Genomic DNA, 21,103 nt, shown 5'->3' on the forward strand with positions numbered 1-21,103 from the left:
CATGGAACTCTGGCACTAGCCTCTAGCGGCGCTGCATGTCGATTCAGCCAACATGGTATCGACAGTTAGTACATGGATTTGCCTAAAGTTTGTTCTTCCGGCTTCAAACGGCATTGTGACTTTGGATATTGATCATTTTCCACAAAATATTATTGTGTTATAAATGCTGCGATTCGCGATGATTATGGATCTGCTCAGAGCCTTATTGCCTTCTGCACTTAGAAAGGATTGCTTCGAAATTTAGGCCAATAAACACAGACGAAGGCATTGTAAACAAAGCCACGAACGTCTGAAGCCAAAAGCACAAAGACCAGATAAATCCATCTACCACCATAACCATCAATCACACTTCTTAGGTTGTGATCGAGTGCAGAAGGTTTCAAAACTGCAAGAGACAGAAGCTGAGCAGAGAAGGCTGTTGGACTTACCACAATCTCGAACTCCGGTCCCACCACATTGCTCCAGTGGGCCGCAATCGATGCTTCCGTTTTCGGGTCCAGCTCGCCCGCTTTATATTCAGCAGCAAACAGAACAGAACACAAGACTAAGTGTAAGCCAACAAACGGTAAGTCAGACTAAATGCAAATGTATGGTTAGGAAGGCATACGAGTGGTTCAGGAGTCATAGCATCTGCAAGAAGACAGTATCCAATAGTTGAGCCATACTAATTATTCAACATGAGCCCGTTAGCAGCAACAGCAAAACTGTAGTACAAAAACCCCCCTCCTTTATAATAATAATAATAATTAGGGGTGTGTAAATACATAAATAATATGAACCAAATAGTGTAATTTCAAATAATTGAACTCGCAAACCAAGTACAGTCAACTTCCATTAATTCAGCCCTGACAAGACCAACGAAACTGATCAAACTATTTGGTGGGCTACATTAAACAAGATGGAGGAAAAACACCAAAACACACCGCTGATTCATTTGGCAGTATTTACTTGATTCTTATACACCCCAAAATCAAGTGCGTGCTCACTATGTGTTCAAAGTAGAAAACCAACACAGAAAAAACATTAAGGCTCCTAAAGAAAAGTAAAAATCTAACGGGAACCCAATTTTTAGCAAGAAAAATGGGCAATGGTCTAATACCTGTGTCACAAGGGCACATTTGGAAGACCTTTCAGTCGACGGCCTTCAAAACACCACTACTCTATCGACTCAAAGGACCTGTCGTGCTGCTATGCGGCACTTTCGAAAGGCCGTTGAGTGGTTAAAAGCACCATAATTTCTTTTATGTTCGTTTATACATTTAAAAAAAATTGTTTATACATTGCCAGACATATATGTTTAGTTTCTACGTTCAGTAGCAAAACTGCGACAATGTTTGTGTGGCTGCACATCGCTGTTGTCGAGAGTATGTGCAGTTCGCACATATCAAGCGGCAAAAATACTTTATTGAATAATTAATAACACTCATGTATAGTATCTTTAGAGCATTTTGGTTTGATTTGTTCTTTCTAACCGTGAGTACGAGCACACTGTGAACAAGAGGGTATGTTCGCGCTGTTTCCGCTTCCGTTGCTCAAAGGCCATCGAGATTTCGGTAGAGTTGTACAGTGCTCCGTTGACTCGATAGACTATTGACTCGGCAGCCTTCGAAACCGCCCGTGTAGCAGCTCGAACTTGACCTTTGAGTCAACTGACTATAGGTTGGAAGGCCTTCCAAACGCCCGTGTGACACGAGTATAAGATGCGTTGCACAACGACGGCCGGTTTTTTTTAACTCAGCTTCGCCGTAATACAGCCATGACATGTGGTAAAGCATACAAACGTCGCCAATGAAGTTTTGGTTTCATATCCAATTGCACCACGCAGGCAATTTTCAGCTCAATTTCCTCTGTAAAAAACAAAGGCGCACATTAGAATCGGTTAAATACCGTAATCAGACATTGTGAGCTACCATTCTTGCTTGAATATCTTCCTACGGCAGGCTAAAAAAAGACTGTTGACTGGAGATGACGTGCATACAACGCATTCATTGTTGCCTAAGCTCCGCCGAGACAGAGGCTGCCTCTAAAGGGGTCGTTACTGGAGTCACATGAGGGGTCAGGGGCGTGCATGATAACTGGTCGAGTTCGAATTATCTGGCGAATGCCAATTTTTGGGTCGAAATACGGCCCGTTTGGGACCATAGAAATGCATGGGTGCCGGCCGTGACCTTCACTCAGAATTTAATTAACCGAAAAATCGAATTAACCAGAACAGTATCAACGGAAGCCTACTACTGTGTCTACCATTCAGGTTTTATTTTCTAATAGTCAGTATATTTGGCTAAAGACCCGGCCCTGATCGGTGCCTCGACGTACACAGCATTACCAAAGAGCGTCATCTGTCGATACAAAGTTCATCCAGGTCGACAGGAGCACTTGAAACCATTTACACGACGTGCACAGTGGAACATCAAAAGCGGTGCGCATGAAAAGCCCAAAGAAAGAATGTGCGAAGATCGGGCCGGAGGCACGCAGGTCATATCAGATACCCAGATTCAAGCAGGCAGGTTCGCACAGTCTGGAGCTTTCTGTCCACATGCAAGTGCACACAGACGAACTTTGCATGCATGCTCGCGGTAAATGCCAACCCGTGCACCCGAACGCTGCTTCAACAGCCATCAATCTAACCAGTACGTGTGATTTTGCGACTGATCGCTGACGAGCAACCCGTATACCCACCCTTTCCGCGACGGCTCCCGGCCTGCTAGCATATTGACCGGCGGGGACTTTTCGCCACGACCACACTGTCTAAGCCGTTAGGCCTAATCGGAGCTGCGTTGTTGGGTGTCGCCTACTAAAGTTGCGTGGTCTGGTGCCAAATCAACGCAGATATATTTACAGCAGTCGCACGGCACCCACAAAGCTGTCAAGCCGCCTCATCAACGAAAGAGAGTGCATGGGATGACCGTTGTCCACGGCCGACATCTTTGCTAGACACAACACGGCGGCCCCTCATTCCGAATTCTATTCATACATGAACATCGGCATAGACATGCTTACTGGTGGGCGCAAGGGGGAATTTGACTCTCCCCCTCCCCCCCACTGTCAATAACGGGTTAAAGTATGCCATTTGTGACCCAACTTTCTGAAATTAGTCAGTGTCTAAGCTGCTTACTGGCAAGTCCAACAAAACAGCTGATGCCAAGTTTTATTTCAGAATGGCGGTCATGCAAGTAATGTTTCCTTATCATTTCCATGTAAGTAATGCCTCCTTATTATATACCTCCTGCTTGGGCAGCAGGGATTGTATTTCTTGCATTGCTGCGATACGCTTTGCACACCTGCATTGCTGAATGGAGGGGCAGGTTGTGCAATCTATCTTTCCATGGGTCTCCAGATTTGAGAACCTACGACAGGCAGCAAATGACGTCTATCCGGATGGTGGAAAGGCACCTGCTCTCCACCATCGGCACCAATCGCGGTAGCCCGTGTGGAGCGGGGTCGCGTCACGTGATGCGCGGTGCCCGCTTTTGTCTGTCAAGCAGATTGGCCTTACAACCTGACGATAAGCCGCAGAAATCACCTGCCATAAAGATGAAAAAACCCTTCAGTCTGACAGCTACAAATCAAAACTTCCTAAGCAATAGTAGATTACCGTTAAGCACGGTATGAGCCACTATTAAACTGAAACCTCAGTTGGTATTCAGGAAAACATAACTTCTCTATTTGTTCAGCTTCAGAAGGAAAAAAAAGCACTTGATTCTATTCAACAGACATTCTCTTGATAAAATAGTTTTTCCAGACCTGCATATACCAACTGAGTTATCAGTGCTGGCATACTAATTTGGTGTTCCCTTTAATAAGAGTAAGGCACACTGTACATTTCAATTCATAGGTACCTAAGTTGCTGATAGCTTGCAACATTCTTCTTACGTAATGTAAGTAGACTCCAGAGCATGTGCAGCACTGTGTTTTTTTGAACAAAATTTGTACGCATAAACTTTATGTTAAATTTCCTGATATTTGATTCAATATATCCAGATTTTCTTTCTTTATTCAATTCAATATTCAATTTGCAATTATTATTTGGTATTAGCACAACGCTAATAATACAACAGACTTCCGCTAATTCAATCCCGAGCGAAGATCCCAGCTGGCGAGCAAGCATGCGCCCAACGTTTCATTATTTTGATCCTAAAATTGGCCTCCGTTGGATAATTCAAACCTGACCAGTCAAGCACACATGCGCTTGACTCCTGTGGTGACCCCTGCAGCAGCAGCGGCTGTCTCAGTGTAGTTTAGAGGACAGTGAATGCGTTGAACAGGTCACCTCCCGTCGAAAATTCCTATTTTTGGCCTGCCCTAGGAAGAATTTCAAGCAATAACCGTAGCTCACAATGTCTGATTATAGCTTTCTTTGCCTACTATTCCATGGTTTCACTCAGGGGGCGTGTAGATCAGTCTGTCTGTCGGTCGGTCATTGTTGTTCAGGTGAGTAGATTCGCATTCACTATTTAAAAAAAAAATTGAGCTGCGCCTGATGGCAGGATTCGAAACTTGGCCCCACCAGCATAGCAGCCCGATGCTCTAAACATTAGGCCACAACCTTTTTTTCTTTCTTTCATTGTATGTATTACAGTGCACACAGTGTCATGAAGAAGCATCACCTGATAAACAAATTATTCGTACTCATAATTACAGACGCTCTGCCACAGAGATACCAACTCCACATATGTGAACTAGTGTGTTCGGGCTCTTACTGAGTAGATTAGCATTCACTTTTTTTTTCTTTTAATGGAGCTGCGCTCGATTGCAGGATTCGAACCTTGGCCCCCCCAGCGCAGCAGTACGATGCTCTAACCGTTAGGCCAAAACCTTTCCTTTTCTTTCATCGTATTTCTTACGGCGCACACAGTGTCATGAAGAAGCACCACCTGATAAAATAACTATTGGTGCTCATATTTACAGACGCTATGCCGCGATGATGCCACTCGAATCTAATGTGCACTTTTTTTCCGATAAAACAGGTCCAAAAATAGCCTGCGCGTCAGAATTGAGTACGACCCTAAATCTGCATTATGATATTGCCATCAGCATTTCAAAATGGCCATCTCACACGCACTTCGAACCTAGCTGTCGTAGCTTTCTCCATGTGCTGTAGTACGTGTGCTTAGGTTAGTGCACCGTCCATCTTCCCAGTCTTCACGCCTCCCGCATTTGCTCTATCAGCATGGAAGTGCCGACTGCAAAGACATGCCGAGTTCACCACGGTGCCGCAATTAAAAGGAAAGCGATCATGTTTGTGGAGACAGACGGAAATCGGGCGCATCACGGGTGTTCGGAGTTCCCAAAACTTGCACTGTGGGACTGGTGCAAACAGGAGAAGCTTTCTACTCCGGCGGCTGCTACATACTGCACGGCCGCGCGGCCCCTATTTTGAAAGCGATCTGCGATACAGGCAAGAGTCTATGCATCTAGGCGCACCAGTCTGCGTTCTCGTCACTTAGTGCGTGTTGAAGCGAGAGGCCTCACAAAGGTTAATTCACTCGCTCCTGCTACTGCGCTACCCCCCTACAGCATTTTGATAAAGTTTCTGCGGTCATTGTGCGAGACGTGAATGTGTTCTTGTGTGCACGTAGCACCATGCTTGTTAATTTAGTTAGTAAGCAAATGTTTAAAAGTTTATACGGCCGATAAAACCCTTACTTTTTGTATAGCTGTCTACTAATTTGCTATCTTTATCGAAGCTTCGCCTTTCAGGTGAAACTGAGATTCTTATTTATCGCAACTTTAGTGTATTGGGAGTAAATCTTTGTTTTCCCAAATGAGAGAAAGTTGTAGGTATTCCTGTATGAAAGAATGAGGTGCGTGGTACTGTAAGGGACTTTTCTTTGTTTAGGTTGCAGCAAACAGGTGCGCGTTAAAATCGGGGACGTTACCCCCCCCCCCCCCTTCTTTTTTCTGTCACGGAAAACAGGTGCGTATTACAATCGAAGGCACGTTAGAATCGAGTAAATACGGTACATGAACTAGTGACATTAACTGCACCAGGGTGCGCATTGGGCCACAACTGCACAGGCACTTCCCTCATGCCAACACCAACTAGCACTTTCAGATGGTCACCACGTATTCATCATGATGACGATTTCCAATAATGGTACATAGCCACAACGGGGAACTTGCCAAGGAGTGAGCAGCACATATCGTGCCAAGGCCAACTAGCTCTTTCAGATAACCGCTGCCTGTTGATGATGATTATGATCTCCATACTATTCCCCACCCTCAACAGGTAATCGACCAAGCAGCATGATTGCATGTTGATTACACTGTTGACGATAGAATGGCTCACACCCACTTGGCTACCAACACTGGGCATGCGGGAACACAATGCGTATCAAGGTGCCTTTGCACTTGCCACGGATTACCTCCAAGATACGGCTGGCCAAGAAGTGGGGAGGTACAATGGTGCATGCCCACAACCGGGCGTAGTGCTTGCAGCCATCATCAGATGGCACCCACAAATTAAAAACAAAACTGTCGAAGGATACGGAGATTCGTAACGAGAAAGAAAAATGCGGCACTTTTGCCAGAAAGGCGTAGCATTGACTGCGATAGCAGAGAGACGGCTACACGAAGTAAGGTTCTTAGTTTTATTGGTGTTGCACTCGATAAGTACGAATTCTTGCTGTCACAATGCAAGGAAGCGCTTTGCACCGTGCCTGGGAAACTACGCGACTGCCAACACTGGGCATGCGGGAACACAATGCACATCAAGGTGCCAACCATCAGCCTTTGCAGTTGCCATGGATTACCTCCAAGATACGGCGCGCGATCCGCGTGTGGACAGCCATGTGCCACCACGGTAAGCGTAGAGGAGCAGACGCATGTGCGAGGGAGAGAGGGCAGATAGGCGCGCGTAGCGCACGTCTCCTGCTCCCTCTACCCCACTACTGCATGTGCTTGATCATGTTATTGTGATTTCACCAGAGTACACAAAAACCAGTCGTGTCATCACCATCATACTATACCATTGTCACCATCATTATCTTGCTGCTGTCGTCAGACACATGCTCAGATTAAATACACAATTGCTTGCCTTAGATAAAAACCTTAGTCTACCTGGTAACACTTTGCAGAAAGCCAAACAATGCTTGATGACCAGCTACCTGCGAAATGCTCCACATAACAACTATTCCCACAGTGCACAGACTCCGATTTTTTTTTTTCTTTTCTTAGTCTTTGTTCCAACAGTGCCACTCGGTATTCCGCTGAGAACGGCACTCACCATACATCATATCTTCATCCTCTAGGGCAGCAAAAGAGGTGGCATCTGTAACAGCGCTGATGATAAGGCCGTCCTCCACGGGAGACCGTAGAGATGGTGGTGGCTGCTCAGGGGTCAGTGGGGCACTACCCGACAACGACACCGGTGTTACGGCGCCCGGCGTCAGCGTTGGCGTGGTGGGCAATGGTGGCAGGCTGCTGGCGTCCGAGAGTGCGACGGCGTGCTGCAGCTGGAGGTAGCGGGCGCCGCGGAGGTGCCGGGCCAGGCGCAGCTTCACGCACTTGCCCGTCGAGCGGAGCACCTCGACAGCCTGGTGGTTGGTGTAACCCTGGAGGGACCGGCCGTCCACTTCGATAATTTGGTCGTTGACGCGGATGCAGCCGCTAGCGTCCGCAGCACTCCCCTTGGCGATGCTCTTCACAAAGATGCCTGAGATCTCGTCTGTGGAGAGGAAGCATCAACGTAGCAGCGGAATGGGCACCGGTGAAACTTGGGGGCGAAAGACAAAAACACTAAACAGTGCATGTGCATGGCAAACAGGAAGACCTGTGCCAATCCGAAGTGGACTGCCTGCAACCTTCTGGTACTTGCTACGCACCTGTCTGGGACTACCTTAAGAATATTTAACATGTTACTCTCAAAAAGATTTCACGAGAAATACTCCGCAAAAGCACACCTTCCACATAATTGGAGAGGGACAGGACATTACACTTCTACTAAAAAGATCTACTAAGCATCAATACAAAGTTGTGGAGTTCACATACTCTGAAACGTGAGAGGCAACAAACACCTTTTAAACATGATAACACTGAATTGCGAAATGTAACTGCTCAATAGCCTGTTAATAGGGATGAGGAATTACCTAGTATACTTTTTGGAGCCATAATTAAGCCACTGTTACAAATGCAGTTGAAACTGGGAACAAATTAATGTATTGGAGTAGTTTCAAGATCATTCGCATTTGAATTTATGAGCATTTGAGAATTTATGAGCAATTATGAGATTGTTCACATTTGAACTGACACATAGGTGGCCCAGGACAGACATGCTTTTCCTTCTAACATTCCTTTGTTTTAGAGATACCTGTATTCTCCACAATATGAATTCTCTGTGATCACATGCTGCAGTACTGAATACCAGTGAAGCAGCATTCATTTATTATAGGTATTTTGCAAATAAAGCCCTCCATTTTATAACCAATTCATATAAATATGCAGTGCAGAATTGTATAAGAGACAAGGTTACCCCCAAAAAGCAAAAAGTGCAGCATGTGCAAACAGAAGGGAGAGCACGACCATTCTAGAGTGCAACATACCTTGCGTCCCCTTTTCACAGACGTAGCCTGCAATTGTGATGCCCAAGCCCTGCTGGTCTTTTACCAGCTCCACTTCGAAGGTCTCGGTCTCGGGAAGGTCATCCAGCACCATCTAGCGGGCAGCACATGCAAACACCATGTTAGGTGGTTATGCGCTCTCAATGTGTAAAAAGCTTGCGTGAAAAAAAATGTGCAAAATAGGTTACACTAGGCATGCATAAACATAACAGCATAGCTTTCCAGAGATAAACTGGCCGAGGGGCAGAATGAAGGGCAACAGATTAGCCACAGCGATATGGCATACCATGGCCCTGGTTCTCAGTACAAGAATTTTAAGAGGAGGTGTTACGCTTAGTGCTGCGTTATTTTCCCTCCAATTCCACAACAAAACAGTGTTTTCAGGTGTGTTGTAGCCCCATCAGATGGACGGGTTTTGCTGTTGTCGATAACTACCTACACATCAAACGTATAAGCCCTGTTAGATCAGCGTCATTTAAGGGAAATAAGAGTGCACCATTGGCAAGCCACATTGAGGCAGGTGCATGGGAGCACTAGGAATGTTTCTTTCTCCCAACAGAAAAGGACATTGCAGCACCTAAATCATTTCTGAAGGACCAAAATACAAGTTCACGAAAGATAATCCCCTTTGCACATTTCAGCCAAGCTGATCGCATGCTGCTTGTGCATCTTTCCAACATGGTTATCAAGAATGTGGTATCAGTGCAATTCTCCACAATGTCTGAGCTCACAAAACGTGAGTGGGATAAACCATAAGCAACACCGAGCTAGAAGAGTCTAGAAACTCCAGTGGCTGTGTTAACAAACAACTGCGACAGCCATTCCAGCAGCAACACAGCAACAGCCATAGTGGTTGCATCATATGCATGGGCAGTGCTGCTGGGCTTTCGATCGGAGAGTCAGCCCTCAAGCCGGTAAACTGCAGAAATAGCTAGGCGACGACTGAGACCTTGATGGTGTTTCCGTGAGGCTACAATAGCTAATGGCCACTTGGTGCATTGCCTTTATCTTGTTCTTTCTTTAAACACTTCTTCCTTTCTTTTACAAATGCCAGATCTGAGAGGACTTCCACCAGAGTGCTCATTGAACAACCTTTACAAAAGCTCCAGCATCAAAACTTATCACCATCATTATCACTGTGTGTCTTCCATACTCACTTCGGAAAGTAGAGGTGACCCGGGCTTCCCTGGTGTAGCCGTTGCCATGGCGACTGTGGCACTGTGGATCTGCAGGCGCCGCTCCAGCTCCTCGGCGTCTGCAAGGAGTCGGGTGGGCAGCACTAGGGGCGGCGGCAGCGATGCGGGCCGAGGTGCTGGCAGGTCACCGGACTCGGAGGGGCGTGCCACCACGAGGCGCACACGGGCCCCCGCCTGACGCAGGACAGAGGCCACCTGCTCCGAGCCCAGGCCGCGCAGGTTGACGTCCCCAATCTGCAGAATGTGGTCCCCGCTCTGCAACCGCCCATCCTGGTACAGAGGGTAGAGTGGGACAGATGTAAGCAACCAAACGTTACAAGAAGGAGAGATGGTGGCACCAGCCCTGAAACGTTTTTCGGCCTTGTTTTCAGCCCCATATAACTTGAAGATCAAAAATTAAAATTTTTTGTCTAAGACTGAAATGCCCCCTCAAGTCCCTTCACACAACTCACCCGGTCTGCAACGCCGCCAGGCAAAACAGTCTTGACGACGACACCCGTGCTGCGACCACCAATGATGCCAAAGCCGAGGCCAGAGCCGTCATTGAGTAGCTCAACAGCTTCCACTTCAGCCCACTCTGTGCCCAGAACCATGGCTTCTTCGCGGTCGGCTGCCGACTTGGTGCTTCCAGCAGTCCCGGATCCGGAGAGGGAACTTGACGGCAGTGGAGGGGGAGGGGTGCCTACAACCAGTGCCGCAAGGAAAGACGGGCACAGCGTTAGGCTGCATGAGAATGAATCACTCTGATAGCAGCTGTATGCAATAGTTGTGCAAATGGAAACCTTGCGTCTTGACTTTTCTTGCTTTTTTATGTAGCTGGCACAGTCCATAATAAGTGTCATCACTATCACCAGCAGCTGCTTAATTTACGTCGGTGGCAGGACGAAGGCCTCTCCTGACGAACTTTAATTGCTCCCGTTTTGTGTCAGCTGAAAAATTCCTTAATTTTGCCACACAACCTAGTTCTCTGATGTGCTAGACTCCACTTCCCTTCCTTTGGAACCCATTCTGTGACTCAAAGAGAATATTGGTTATCCCCATTTGCTCTCTAATCCACATATCCTTTGTGTTACACCTATCATTTCATGCTTCAGTGCTTGTTGCATGGACCTCAGCTTCTTCTCAAGTTTCTTTGTTAGCATCCAAAGTATGGCTAATCATTAATTACATCACCTCTTCTTGCAACCAGCTCAAAAACACACGAGAAACGCAGCACAGCTTCGGATGTTAAGCTGGAGGCTGGATATGTCACAAAAACTGGAAGTGATAAATATCCTAGTCTGTCAACATTCTAGTTTTATTGAGGGGATGCCTTTACTACTGCCTGTTCAAACGAAAGTGCACTCTATGTTTGTACAAAGTAGCCCACTTCTAGAGGTGACACATCTGAATAATACTCGGGCCAGTAACTTCACCATTTATTCTACATCATGGAAAAAAATGTGCTCGGTGCTATGCCTAATGTGGATATCTGTCAATAAAAGATTATTCTGCAGGATTCCTTGCTGATGTTACGCTGCTCTAAGCACTTTAATACCAGCGAGGTGTTTCCCCTAACAGTAGACAAGCCTGCACATGAGGCTTCCCTCAGCTACCCTCAGAAGCAAAAGTTCTGAGGTGATGCAACCAGTAAAACTTAAAACTTTCTTTTCGCACAGCCGTTCAGCGTGAAATCGCAACCATGTTGGTCAAACACTCACACGTGTGCTATACCACTTAATCAGCGTGCTAGCTTAGGCTGCAAAAAAAAAAGGCATTTTTTCCCCCTTCAAGCCTCCAAACTGCTCGCAGCTGTACCTTCAAACTCAATCTGTGTGCTCTGGCCACAGGGACAACTGGCTCTCCCAGCAAATTCTTTTGTTCTGCAATTTTTTAACATAAATCTTTCTTTGCTACTTCCTCAGCATTTGGCATTAGTCATTTCCTTGCCGGATATATTTGTGGATATATGTAGACAATCTGGACCAGTGGGTGCGTGCCCAAAAAGAAAGCTCGCTGCACGCTGCTGTGTGGTCTAGTAGACACACTGGCTATGCACCCATTTTTGCCCAATACTCCAGAACAAATGTGCCACTGTGATGCAAGTTGTGCAAGGCCTTCATCATGCTCAGCCTATTTTTATGTCGATTGCAGGACGAAGGCCTCTCCCAGCAATTTCCAATTACTCCTGTCTAGTGTTAGCCGATTCCAGCTTGGCACCTGCAAATTTCCTTATTTTTACCACCCACCTAATTTTCTGCCGTTCTCAACTGCACTTCCCTTCCCTTGGCACCCTTTCTGCAACCCTATAATGGTCCACCGATTATCTGCCCAACACATGGCCATGGCCTGCCCAGCTCCCTTCCTTTTCTTTTAACGTCAACTAGAATATCGGCTATCCCCGTTTGCTCTCTGATCCATACCGCTCTCTTGCTGTCTCTTAACGCTGAGCTACACATTTTTCGTTCCATCGCTCTTTGCACAATCCTTAACTTGTTCTTGAGCTGCTTTGTTAACCTCCGTGTTTCTGCCCCATACGTTAGCATTGGTGGAATGCAACAATGACTGCACACCTTTCTTTTAATGCCTTGAATGTATTTACATGTGTGTCGTACTTCTATTTGCATATACCTCTCACCGACATTCTTCCATCAACCAGCACCACACATTGCCTTTGTCACTGCAGCGCAGGCAGCTAAATTACACGCGATGAGGCTGTGATCATGACACCCGCTATGCTACTGCTACCTCGCTACCTCAAACAAATTTCGTGCCACTTAGATTCTAACGCTGTGTTGGACCTGCACGTTTCTGTAGCGTCTGCACTTACCCTGAGGGGCAGGTGGTGTGGCACTGACAGGTGTCCCCCTGGCGAGGACAAGTTGCACTGTTCCCCTCGCCTGTTGGAGGATGCCAATGGCCTGCTGGTGTGAGATGTTGCTGTCCAGTGGCTGGCCGTCTATCGCCAGGATCTGGTCTCCTTCTTCGAGGCGTCCATCCCTGTGTGACACATCACGCTTGGTTGAGGCTCAAGCAGGACGCAAGTCTCCGCGAGACATGCAAATGTCAACTACTTGACACTGCTGACCTCAGTGTTCATTATCTTCGGGTGTTACTTCTATAACAGTACACACCGACACAATGTCTCAGGATCACTAACACTGAGGAAAATAACGGTGTTGAAAACGTGCTGCATACATCTTTCGCAGACGTTTTTGAGATGGCCTGCACTCGGAAAGTATTCAGTTTCTCAGGTTAAGAAGCACATAAGACTACCTCTTGATGAACCAGTGCTCTTTCAGTTCTGTTCTGAAGCGTGTAATAGAGTAATGTAACTACTCCCTCGTGTCATCACATTCCCTCTCTATTAGTTCCTGCATGTCTTCAAACTGTAGTCTGTGTATTTCTCGCCCAGTTTTATTGATTCAGTAAAGTTTTATCTTGTTTATTATATTAATCATTGTGTTTCCTGTATTCCATTGCAGACCTGCCAAACTTAAAATGCAAAATATGCTACCGCCGAAGCCAGGAACTACTAAAGCTTTGTGAAAAATACTGAACATTGTTTCATCAGTCAAGACACACAGTTCATTAAAAAAAAAGTTACCTGTTTCTGTTCTGTAGGGACGCTTCTCTATATTGCCATCAAAAAACGATTCGCATCACAAAAGAAATGGAAATGTTGATTATGTTTATTCGTGAAATGTCCATGTAATGGGAGCCAACTTTCTCCTGCAATTTCAGTGGTGGCACTGCTGCCGGTAGGCCAGAATAATTCAATGTGTCCAGAAACTAAGGCCTTGAAAAATTGTTTGGCGACTATATATTTACATGCTGTTGAGGTGAGTTTAGCCCAAAAGAAGATGCAAATAAAAAATCGTAACGTTATGGGCATCAATACAACAATCTCTAGAAATCAGACATTTGACGATAAAATTGTAAATGTTTGCAGGTATTTCACCAGGTTTTCTTGCTCAAAATATACCTTACTCCTCCGAAATAAGATCCCATATATTAGTTTCTGCCTGTCGCCCAAGTGTATGTGCCTGCTGTATACCTGTCAGGGTTCTCACATATGGCGGCTTTTATCTGCTGGAGATGCTTGAATGACGTCTGACCACTAGCACTGCTTGTTGTTCCGCATTCACAGATGATAATTGGCCAGGAACACTTTTCTCATCACAAAAACAAAGGATTTCGCAATGTTCAAGAAAGTGGCAATCTCCACACCCTCAAGGTCGGCATGCAGGGCAGCTACAATAGTGCATGGCTTCATCACCCGAGTTACACTGGAAGCTGCTACCTTGGAAATAATGTGCTAGATAAATTACAGAAGGGATGGCAAAGTAGTAGTTAGGCACCACGCAAATAGAATGAGAATGTTAATAATGGGTATGACGATTAAAAGCCACATTCTCAAGTTCATTGCACACCCTGTACATGCACAAGAGCATGTGTTAAGATCATTTACCAAACTTTAAATGAACCTTTGTAGAGTGGGTGGGCAACACAGCGGCCTGGCAGAGAGCCTTCTCAATGTTTCCGAGTCTTCATGTAGACTTGAGTAGTTGTTAGATCCCTGTGAGGATTCCATCCAGCATGAGCTAAAGATTACATATGGAAATGTTTGACGGCCTTAAGGGCTCTTCTCAGGTGACGCAGCTTTTGAGCCATGCCTTCTAAGAGTTTACATAGATCAGTCAAGGCTTTTTTTCTTTTGGTTAAACGAGCCCTGAAACACTTTATTAACTAATCATAGAATGGCCTAACTATTAAAGGACATCGCCTCACAAATCTCCTTCCACAAACATTTTTCAAATCCTTCAAATATAGGTGGAGTTAGAGGTAGTTATCATACTGTTCATGGCTTTCCCTCTCCTTTTGTCTCCGCTAGTGTTCTGGAAGGTATGCAAGGGGGCAAAGCCCTGACCAAAGGCTTTCTTCTTTCATTTTTTGTTTTTTCTTTAACACACTGCTTCTGATTCAGGTAAAGTTTACTAAAAATACTAGTTCAGGCATGTGTGGCACTTTTTCGGGGCAAGATAACCGCTCGGGTGCCTGGAGCTACACCACTTACAGAGACCAATCAGTGCATGTGGTTGTCTGATGGACTCGCCAACGAGAGGACTATGCATGCTGGTGCAATTTCAGAGGCTATACTCAGAAAATGAAGTTACGCAGAACCGGCATGTGTAGACGTGAAGTGCAAAGATGTAATACTCTTTCTGGTCTTTTTGACATCGCAGACATATGTATTCTTCATTTATTTAACTAAAGACTTAAAGGGACACTAAAGCGAAACAATAAATCTGTTTAGACTAATGAAGCATTGTTTGAGAACCCTGCAGGCAGTCACTTAAAAAAATAGTTTGATTATTCGATGAGAAAATGAAGGTCCAAGTATCAGTATTTGAATTTCGCGCCGAAACCCCAGCGCCGGTACATCAGCGTGACGTCAGGGATCCCAAAGTATGTTTTCGCATTTGGGCCGCGTTGGCTTAATAAAGGTTCTCGAAATTTTCTATGTTTAATATTTGGTTCCTTTAGAACACAATGTAGTCAATCTGTACCGCTATATGCAATTAGTAGGCCCTAGAAGATGCCATCAAAATCCAAGACGTCACAGCCCCCAGATGCGGGAACTTAAGTAGGCGTCGCCACCCGTATTTAATTCTTGCGCGTTTTCTGGCTTACCAAACGTCTTATTGTTGTAAGAGTGGTGTTTTGGTGTTGTAGAACGGTAATTTACTGATACAGAATAATCATTTTTCACTTTAGTGTCCCTTTAACAATTACAGTATTATGGAGAATGTTCTTGCGATCACGCAATTAGCCAACTGTTGGTGGGCTTGGCTGCTTGCAGCATGGCTGCATGAGAACATTGCAAAGAAGAGAGCAAGCAAGAAGAGAGGCCTGCAACTCTCAGCAACTAAGTGTGCAGTCATGGCATTCACGTGCAAATCAATGTCACATTATCTAATCGTTGTCGACGGAAGGGCGCTCCCTTTAGTCACCCACCAGAGATATCTTGCCGTGATAGTAGACCGCAGTGTTTCTTGGACCAAACATGTTACTGCGCTTAGGGCTAAACTGACCAACTTCATACACGTTCTTCGTGTAATATCAGGACTGAGATGGGGCCCCCCTTCTTCCCGTTTTTGACACAAGATCATAAATTCCCAGCTGCATGCAGGGCAATGATATTTGGCTCACATGTTCACAGGAGCCTCATCTAAAGATCGGCACCACTTTCTTACTATGTTCGAAAAGTGGTTCAGGGCTTCTTTTAATGGCCCTGCCACCCGCCCATTTTCTAGCATAGGAGCCAAAGCTCAACCTTTTCGATCGTGTATTCGTGGCAAAGAAAAGGATGCAACACTAAAAGGAAACAAATTACGACGACGAGAAATCAAATTTCCCTTCGACTATACATCAAGGGACCAGAACTGCTGCTCCCACCCACCTATTCTCGGTGATGCTCTCCTGATCTCCGAGGGCTCTTGCACATGTTGAGGTAAATCACATTTTGAGTAAAAAAAAAAAAAAAGAACAGAACACGGACACACAAGCAGGGAACGATGCACAACTACGCGGACTTCATTCACGAGGACAGCCGGCAAAGGCGTAGGCTACGCGAGTGCGACGGCACCCTGATCGTCGTCGCCAGTGCGCGGGCACTCATCCCGAGTCGAGATTGGTGCGGGTCCGGGATCGCCGGCCACGCGTGTCCAATCAGTCCGGATCCCGTCACCAACGGCGTTGCGCGGGCGCCTTCACTGCCGCAGCCGTCCACGATAATAGAGCCTCCGCCGGCACGCACCATCCTGGCCGCGCCGAAGAACGTCCACGTCTCCGCCGGACGCGGCGCTCGGACGTCGACGCAGTTCCTCGCCAGCGTCTTTGACGACCTAGTCCGGCGCACTGTTCACACGGAACCACCTCGAACGGTGGAGCAGACGCGCGATTCGGAGCCGCGCGGAACGTTACACGCCCAACGCGATGCACGAACACCTCTCGGCCAGACGTACGGGAACAATACAATACGCTTCTCGCATTGTCTGCAGGCAACGGCGAACGAGACGACGGCCTTTCGATAACTGACGGCGAGTCTTCGGCGATTGACCGCAAAAACGATATGATGTTGTCTTCCTTTTTTATATCTATATATATATTTTTTTTCGTTGTAGGATGTCGCTGATAAGATAAAGATGTGCTGTGCACCGACGGCTTCTGGAAGCAGACTACGTGAAACAGTTGCGAGATATGTCTTCGAGAGGGGCCGAGGGCGGGGTGACGGTAACGGTCTCAAACTAGTGCTTGCGTTAGAACTGCCGATTCATTTTTTTTCGTTTTCTCCCCTTAAAGTCCTCAGCGTGAGAATTTTCCCGTTTCCTGAGCAGCTCAAGTTGGTGCCTTCATGCGTCCATGGACGCCGATGATTTCCGTTAGTCACACTCGACAGGCCCCTCCATGGAGAAGTGCTCGAGGTGAAGTACGATGCTCACTACACCTGGCTAGTGACATTTTTAAATTGTTTTTTTACGAGGGCGCACCAAATTCAAAATAAACCACCTCAAACAGTTTGTCAACCTGCACGTCGACCACTTGGTTGCACTTGGGAGCGTCGATACGAGAAGCGGTGTCCAACAGTCCAGAGAGCGCAGGACGACCACGGCTCAAGAAACGTTGCCGTTCCTTCTTCAACTCGGCATCGCAGCAGTGGGACGCTACTCGTGCAAAAGCCCACCTGTTCGGTTCCAGGCCCATCAACAACGGTGGGCAACGTACCGCGCGACCGACGGTAGCAGCGAGCACGGTTCCGCACCGCACGACGGATGCGCTGGACACCACCAGGCCATAGCGGACGCGGCAGGCAGACGAAACGACGGCGCAGTAGAGGCCACCAACACCACCGGAGCAGACGGCCGGATGGTCAGGCGACGACGGGCGAGCAACAGACGCCTCGGCGAGCTGCCGGCCACGGCTCCAGGCGCGCCGCGCTCCTGGGCGCGCCGCGGCGGCGATGTTGACGTTCGGCGGCTGCTATTTGCGGGCGTCGCCGTCGACCCAGCGGCGTAATAGTGGCAGCGCCGACCTCGTCCGACGTTGTTGCCGCCGCTGCTGCTGCTGTTGCTTGGTCTGCGGCCGCTTTGCCTGCGCTCCGGGCCGGCCCGGCTGTTACGACACCCGAGGGCCGGCCGCGGCGGACTCATAGCGCGCGGCGAACGCGCGATGCGGTAGTGGTCGGGCCCGCTGTTGAGAAACGGCCGCGTTCGGCCCACTCACGGCGGCGGGCCGCCGCCACGCTGGGAAGCGGCGAAGCACCGGGACGACTTCCGCGGGAGAACGAACGACGAGCACGCTCCTTCGTCCGCCGCTCCCTGCCGCGGATCCAGCCGCAGTGTGTGTGGTTTCGCCCGCACGCGTGCGGTGTCCGGAGATGCGTCGGCGGCGCAGGCACTTCCTTCTTTTTTTGTATATATATATATCTCTCGCGACGGCTTTCTTGCAGCAGTCTGTCTGTCTCGATGGCGCCCTGAAGACGAGAGCACTAGCCGCCCTAGGATGCGTTCGCGCGAAACGCCACGGAGGTGAGACGGACCGACCGCGCACACGGGGCAAAGTGGAGCGAGCCGCGGACTCTCGCGAAGGCGCACCGACCGCAGCGGCGAGAAAGCGCGGGCGTGCCTCTCTCCACGATGGTCGGGCGGAGCGGCGGCGGCTGCGGGGTCGCTAGCGCGAACCTGGCCTGGCCAGCGACGGTGGGAAAGGTTTACGAGATGGGGGGAAAAAAACGCAAACAACAACAAAACGCGTTCGCGCGCCGCCCTTTTCCCGGCGCCGCCACCGGAGGGCGCCGCATACGGACGAAAGAAGGTAGGCGAGGCCGAGGTGGAAGTGAAGTCGGGACAAATGGGAAGGGAAAGGGGGGGAAGACCCTCTCGAGGCTGTCCCTTGCAATTTTTCCCTTATATCGGCCGCTTAAGGTCGCGGGTTTCGCCGATCGGCCGGGGAAATTTTTTTGCCCCACCCCCGCGAAATAGCCATTCACTGGCAAAACACCGGCACTCCCGCTACCCTTTCATCGTCGTACAGTTAGCGGCCTCGAGTCGGTCAGCGCTGCCGGCCAAACTAGCGGGCTCTTTAACGTCTAGCAACGCCAAGAGCGCAAAAGAACAAAACGCGCTTCTCCCGCAATGGGGAGAAAAACGAGCCAACGAGAAGGTTATGAAAATCGGGACGACGCGGCAGGATGCGAAGGGGGGAGAGGAGGCGAAAAAGCCAGCTAACGGCCAGATAAAACACAAAAGGCCGCGCGACATCGTCCTTTCGGCCGAAGCGCGGAAGGGCGGGGACCGCCGCTTCGATCCCTTATTCCCTACCCCCCCTCCACCCTTTCCCCAGCTCACGTTTTTCCCCCATCTGCGCCAAAGTGTCGGAGCGCCTCCTCCCGGGCGGCGAGCGAAACCCGAGCAGAGCGGCGATGCGACCTCCGAGACGGCGGTCGCAAGTCGTAAAGATCATCCATGCGTAGTATGGAGAAGGGAAATGGCGCGTGCAATGGTTTCGACGATAACCGGAGAGCGCCACGCTGCTGCTGCGGCGATCCTTACTAAACATTCACTAGGGGGAACTCTGCGCGCGAAAACGCAACGGAACAACAGCGGGAACGGCACACCGCAGAACGTTACAGACAACTATCTGCGCGCGTTTCCCTGACATGTGAGCTCTTTCGCGACGAAAGCTAAAGGGAAAAGGTTCTGCAAGATGCCCACCCCTCTTCAAATACAGCGCGCGTGAGTCGATAACTATAAGGGAGAACGAATCGCTGGACAAACAGCGGGGAGCAGTCATCTGTTTCGCAGTGGGCTCAAAGCCACGCTTCGTGCATTTATTGCAGCGTCGTGACTGTGTTCTTCGAGCCAGTCGTTATGTTTGCCGAGACCGCACTAAGCCCGCCCCGTACTGATGCTACTCTGTATCCAGGTATCCCTAGTGTTTGCACTCTTACTGGCTCGGACGCAGTGCCAACAAGCTCAAACGTCCGTTCTTGTACCGTGGTTGTGTAGGCACGAGGCAACAAAGATGGGGGAGGGGGGAGAGATGAGGTGGAAGGTTACTGAACCTCCAGTTGACGCCGATCAAAGATAATGTCTTCTTGAGCGAGTTGGGGGGCAGGAGCAGCTTAGCACTTTCGTAGTGCTAAGCTGCTTTCGTAGTGCTAATCTTCGGGGTCGGCCCACATTTTTAGGCCACTATATACGGCAAAGGCCCACAGTTGTAACACTGCCCATACCTACAAGATCGGCCCACGAAAGAGGCTAGAAACACGCACACCTGGGACGGAAAAGTGGGGCTATACGTAGCTTGGTAATAAGACACTGTCTTTAAAAAAATGAATAAACAACTTTCCTGAAAATAGGCGACGTGATCACTCACATTCAGCATGTTTGAATTAAGCTTGTATTCAGGGTTAAGGAGGGCGTCGTGAACGCTGTCGAGCTGACCTCTTTCGAAACGTCCTCCACCTTTGTATAGTTGACTTAAAGGAATACCTTTAACGAGAGCGGATAATATAAAGGCAAGAAAGTTATCGACGAAGCGCCCGCAGCAACGGCGAGCGTCAGGAAAAACGTATGTGCACCCTGCGATTATCAGCCTTACCCGTTGTTTTACTCATAGCGCACGTTAGAGCAGCATACGGTCCATATACTGATATCGCCCGTTTGATTGAAGCCGGTTCGGGTATACGACCATTGCTCGTGGAGAAGGAAAGAGTCATCGCTGCCATTTTTGTGAAGCTCGTACCGCGGCAAGAAAGCAGACCGACCTAACGGCTTCCATTCAGAGGGCGTACAGATCGCACGACCCTCCCGTTCAAGAAGACAGAACTGGTACGTGAACAAACACGTGGCTATGCGTTTGAACGCCTCTGCAGAGGCACTCAAACACGTGCGTGCGTGCGTGATCTTCTGTTGCGTACCTGCCGCGGAAACAGAGTGTATACGGTAAACCGCACCCAACTTCCCCAAAACGTTTCCCCGCGTTTCCTCACAGCAGGGACGCTTAATGTCCCCGAATCCCCCCAACCATGCACGGCCGTCCATTTCTGCCCTTCGTGGCCACAAGGCGAGCCAGGCTTGAGGAGGAACTACCAGCAAAACCTCTCGCGGCCGATGCGACATGTGGCGCGGACGGCGCTGCTGTGCGAGAGAGAGAGCCACACTGGACGAAGGGAAAAGGGACGAAGGGAAAGGGGACGAAGGGGACGAAGGGAAAAGGGGACGAAGGGTGTCCTTAGAGAGTCATCTGTCGCGCCGCAGCGACAAGTACTCGGCATGTTCTCTGTAGGGGGCCCACCGAGTGCGT

The 21,103-nt window shown here is 48.5% G+C and overlaps 1 protein-coding gene across 2 annotated transcripts in view; it reads right to left on the reverse strand.

Annotated features, from left to right (window-relative positions):
- The window catches only part of LOC126517967 (multiple PDZ domain protein-like), a 301,027-nt gene that overhangs the window by 240,558 nt on the left and 39,366 nt on the right, over positions 1 to 21,103 (reverse strand). For both annotated transcript variants that reach the window (XM_055064300.2, XM_050167791.3), the window contains exons 6-11: positions 12,564 to 12,733; positions 10,207 to 10,436; positions 9,716 to 10,024; positions 8,541 to 8,652; positions 7,226 to 7,666; positions 429 to 508 (exon numbers count right to left, since the gene is read on the reverse strand). In XM_055064300.2, the coding sequence (XP_054920275.1) occupies positions 429 to 508; positions 7,226 to 7,666; positions 8,541 to 8,652; positions 9,716 to 10,024; positions 10,207 to 10,436; positions 12,564 to 12,733 (1,342 nt within the window). The remainder of the gene's footprint in view (positions 1 to 428; positions 509 to 7,225; positions 7,667 to 8,540; positions 8,653 to 9,715; positions 10,025 to 10,206; positions 10,437 to 12,563; positions 12,734 to 21,103) is intronic.

This window comes from Dermacentor andersoni, chromosome 11 (assembly GCF_023375885.2).
Source record: "Dermacentor andersoni chromosome 11, qqDerAnde1_hic_scaffold, whole genome shotgun sequence".
Classification (NCBI taxonomy): Eukaryota; Metazoa; Arthropoda; class Arachnida; order Ixodida; family Ixodidae; genus Dermacentor; species Dermacentor andersoni.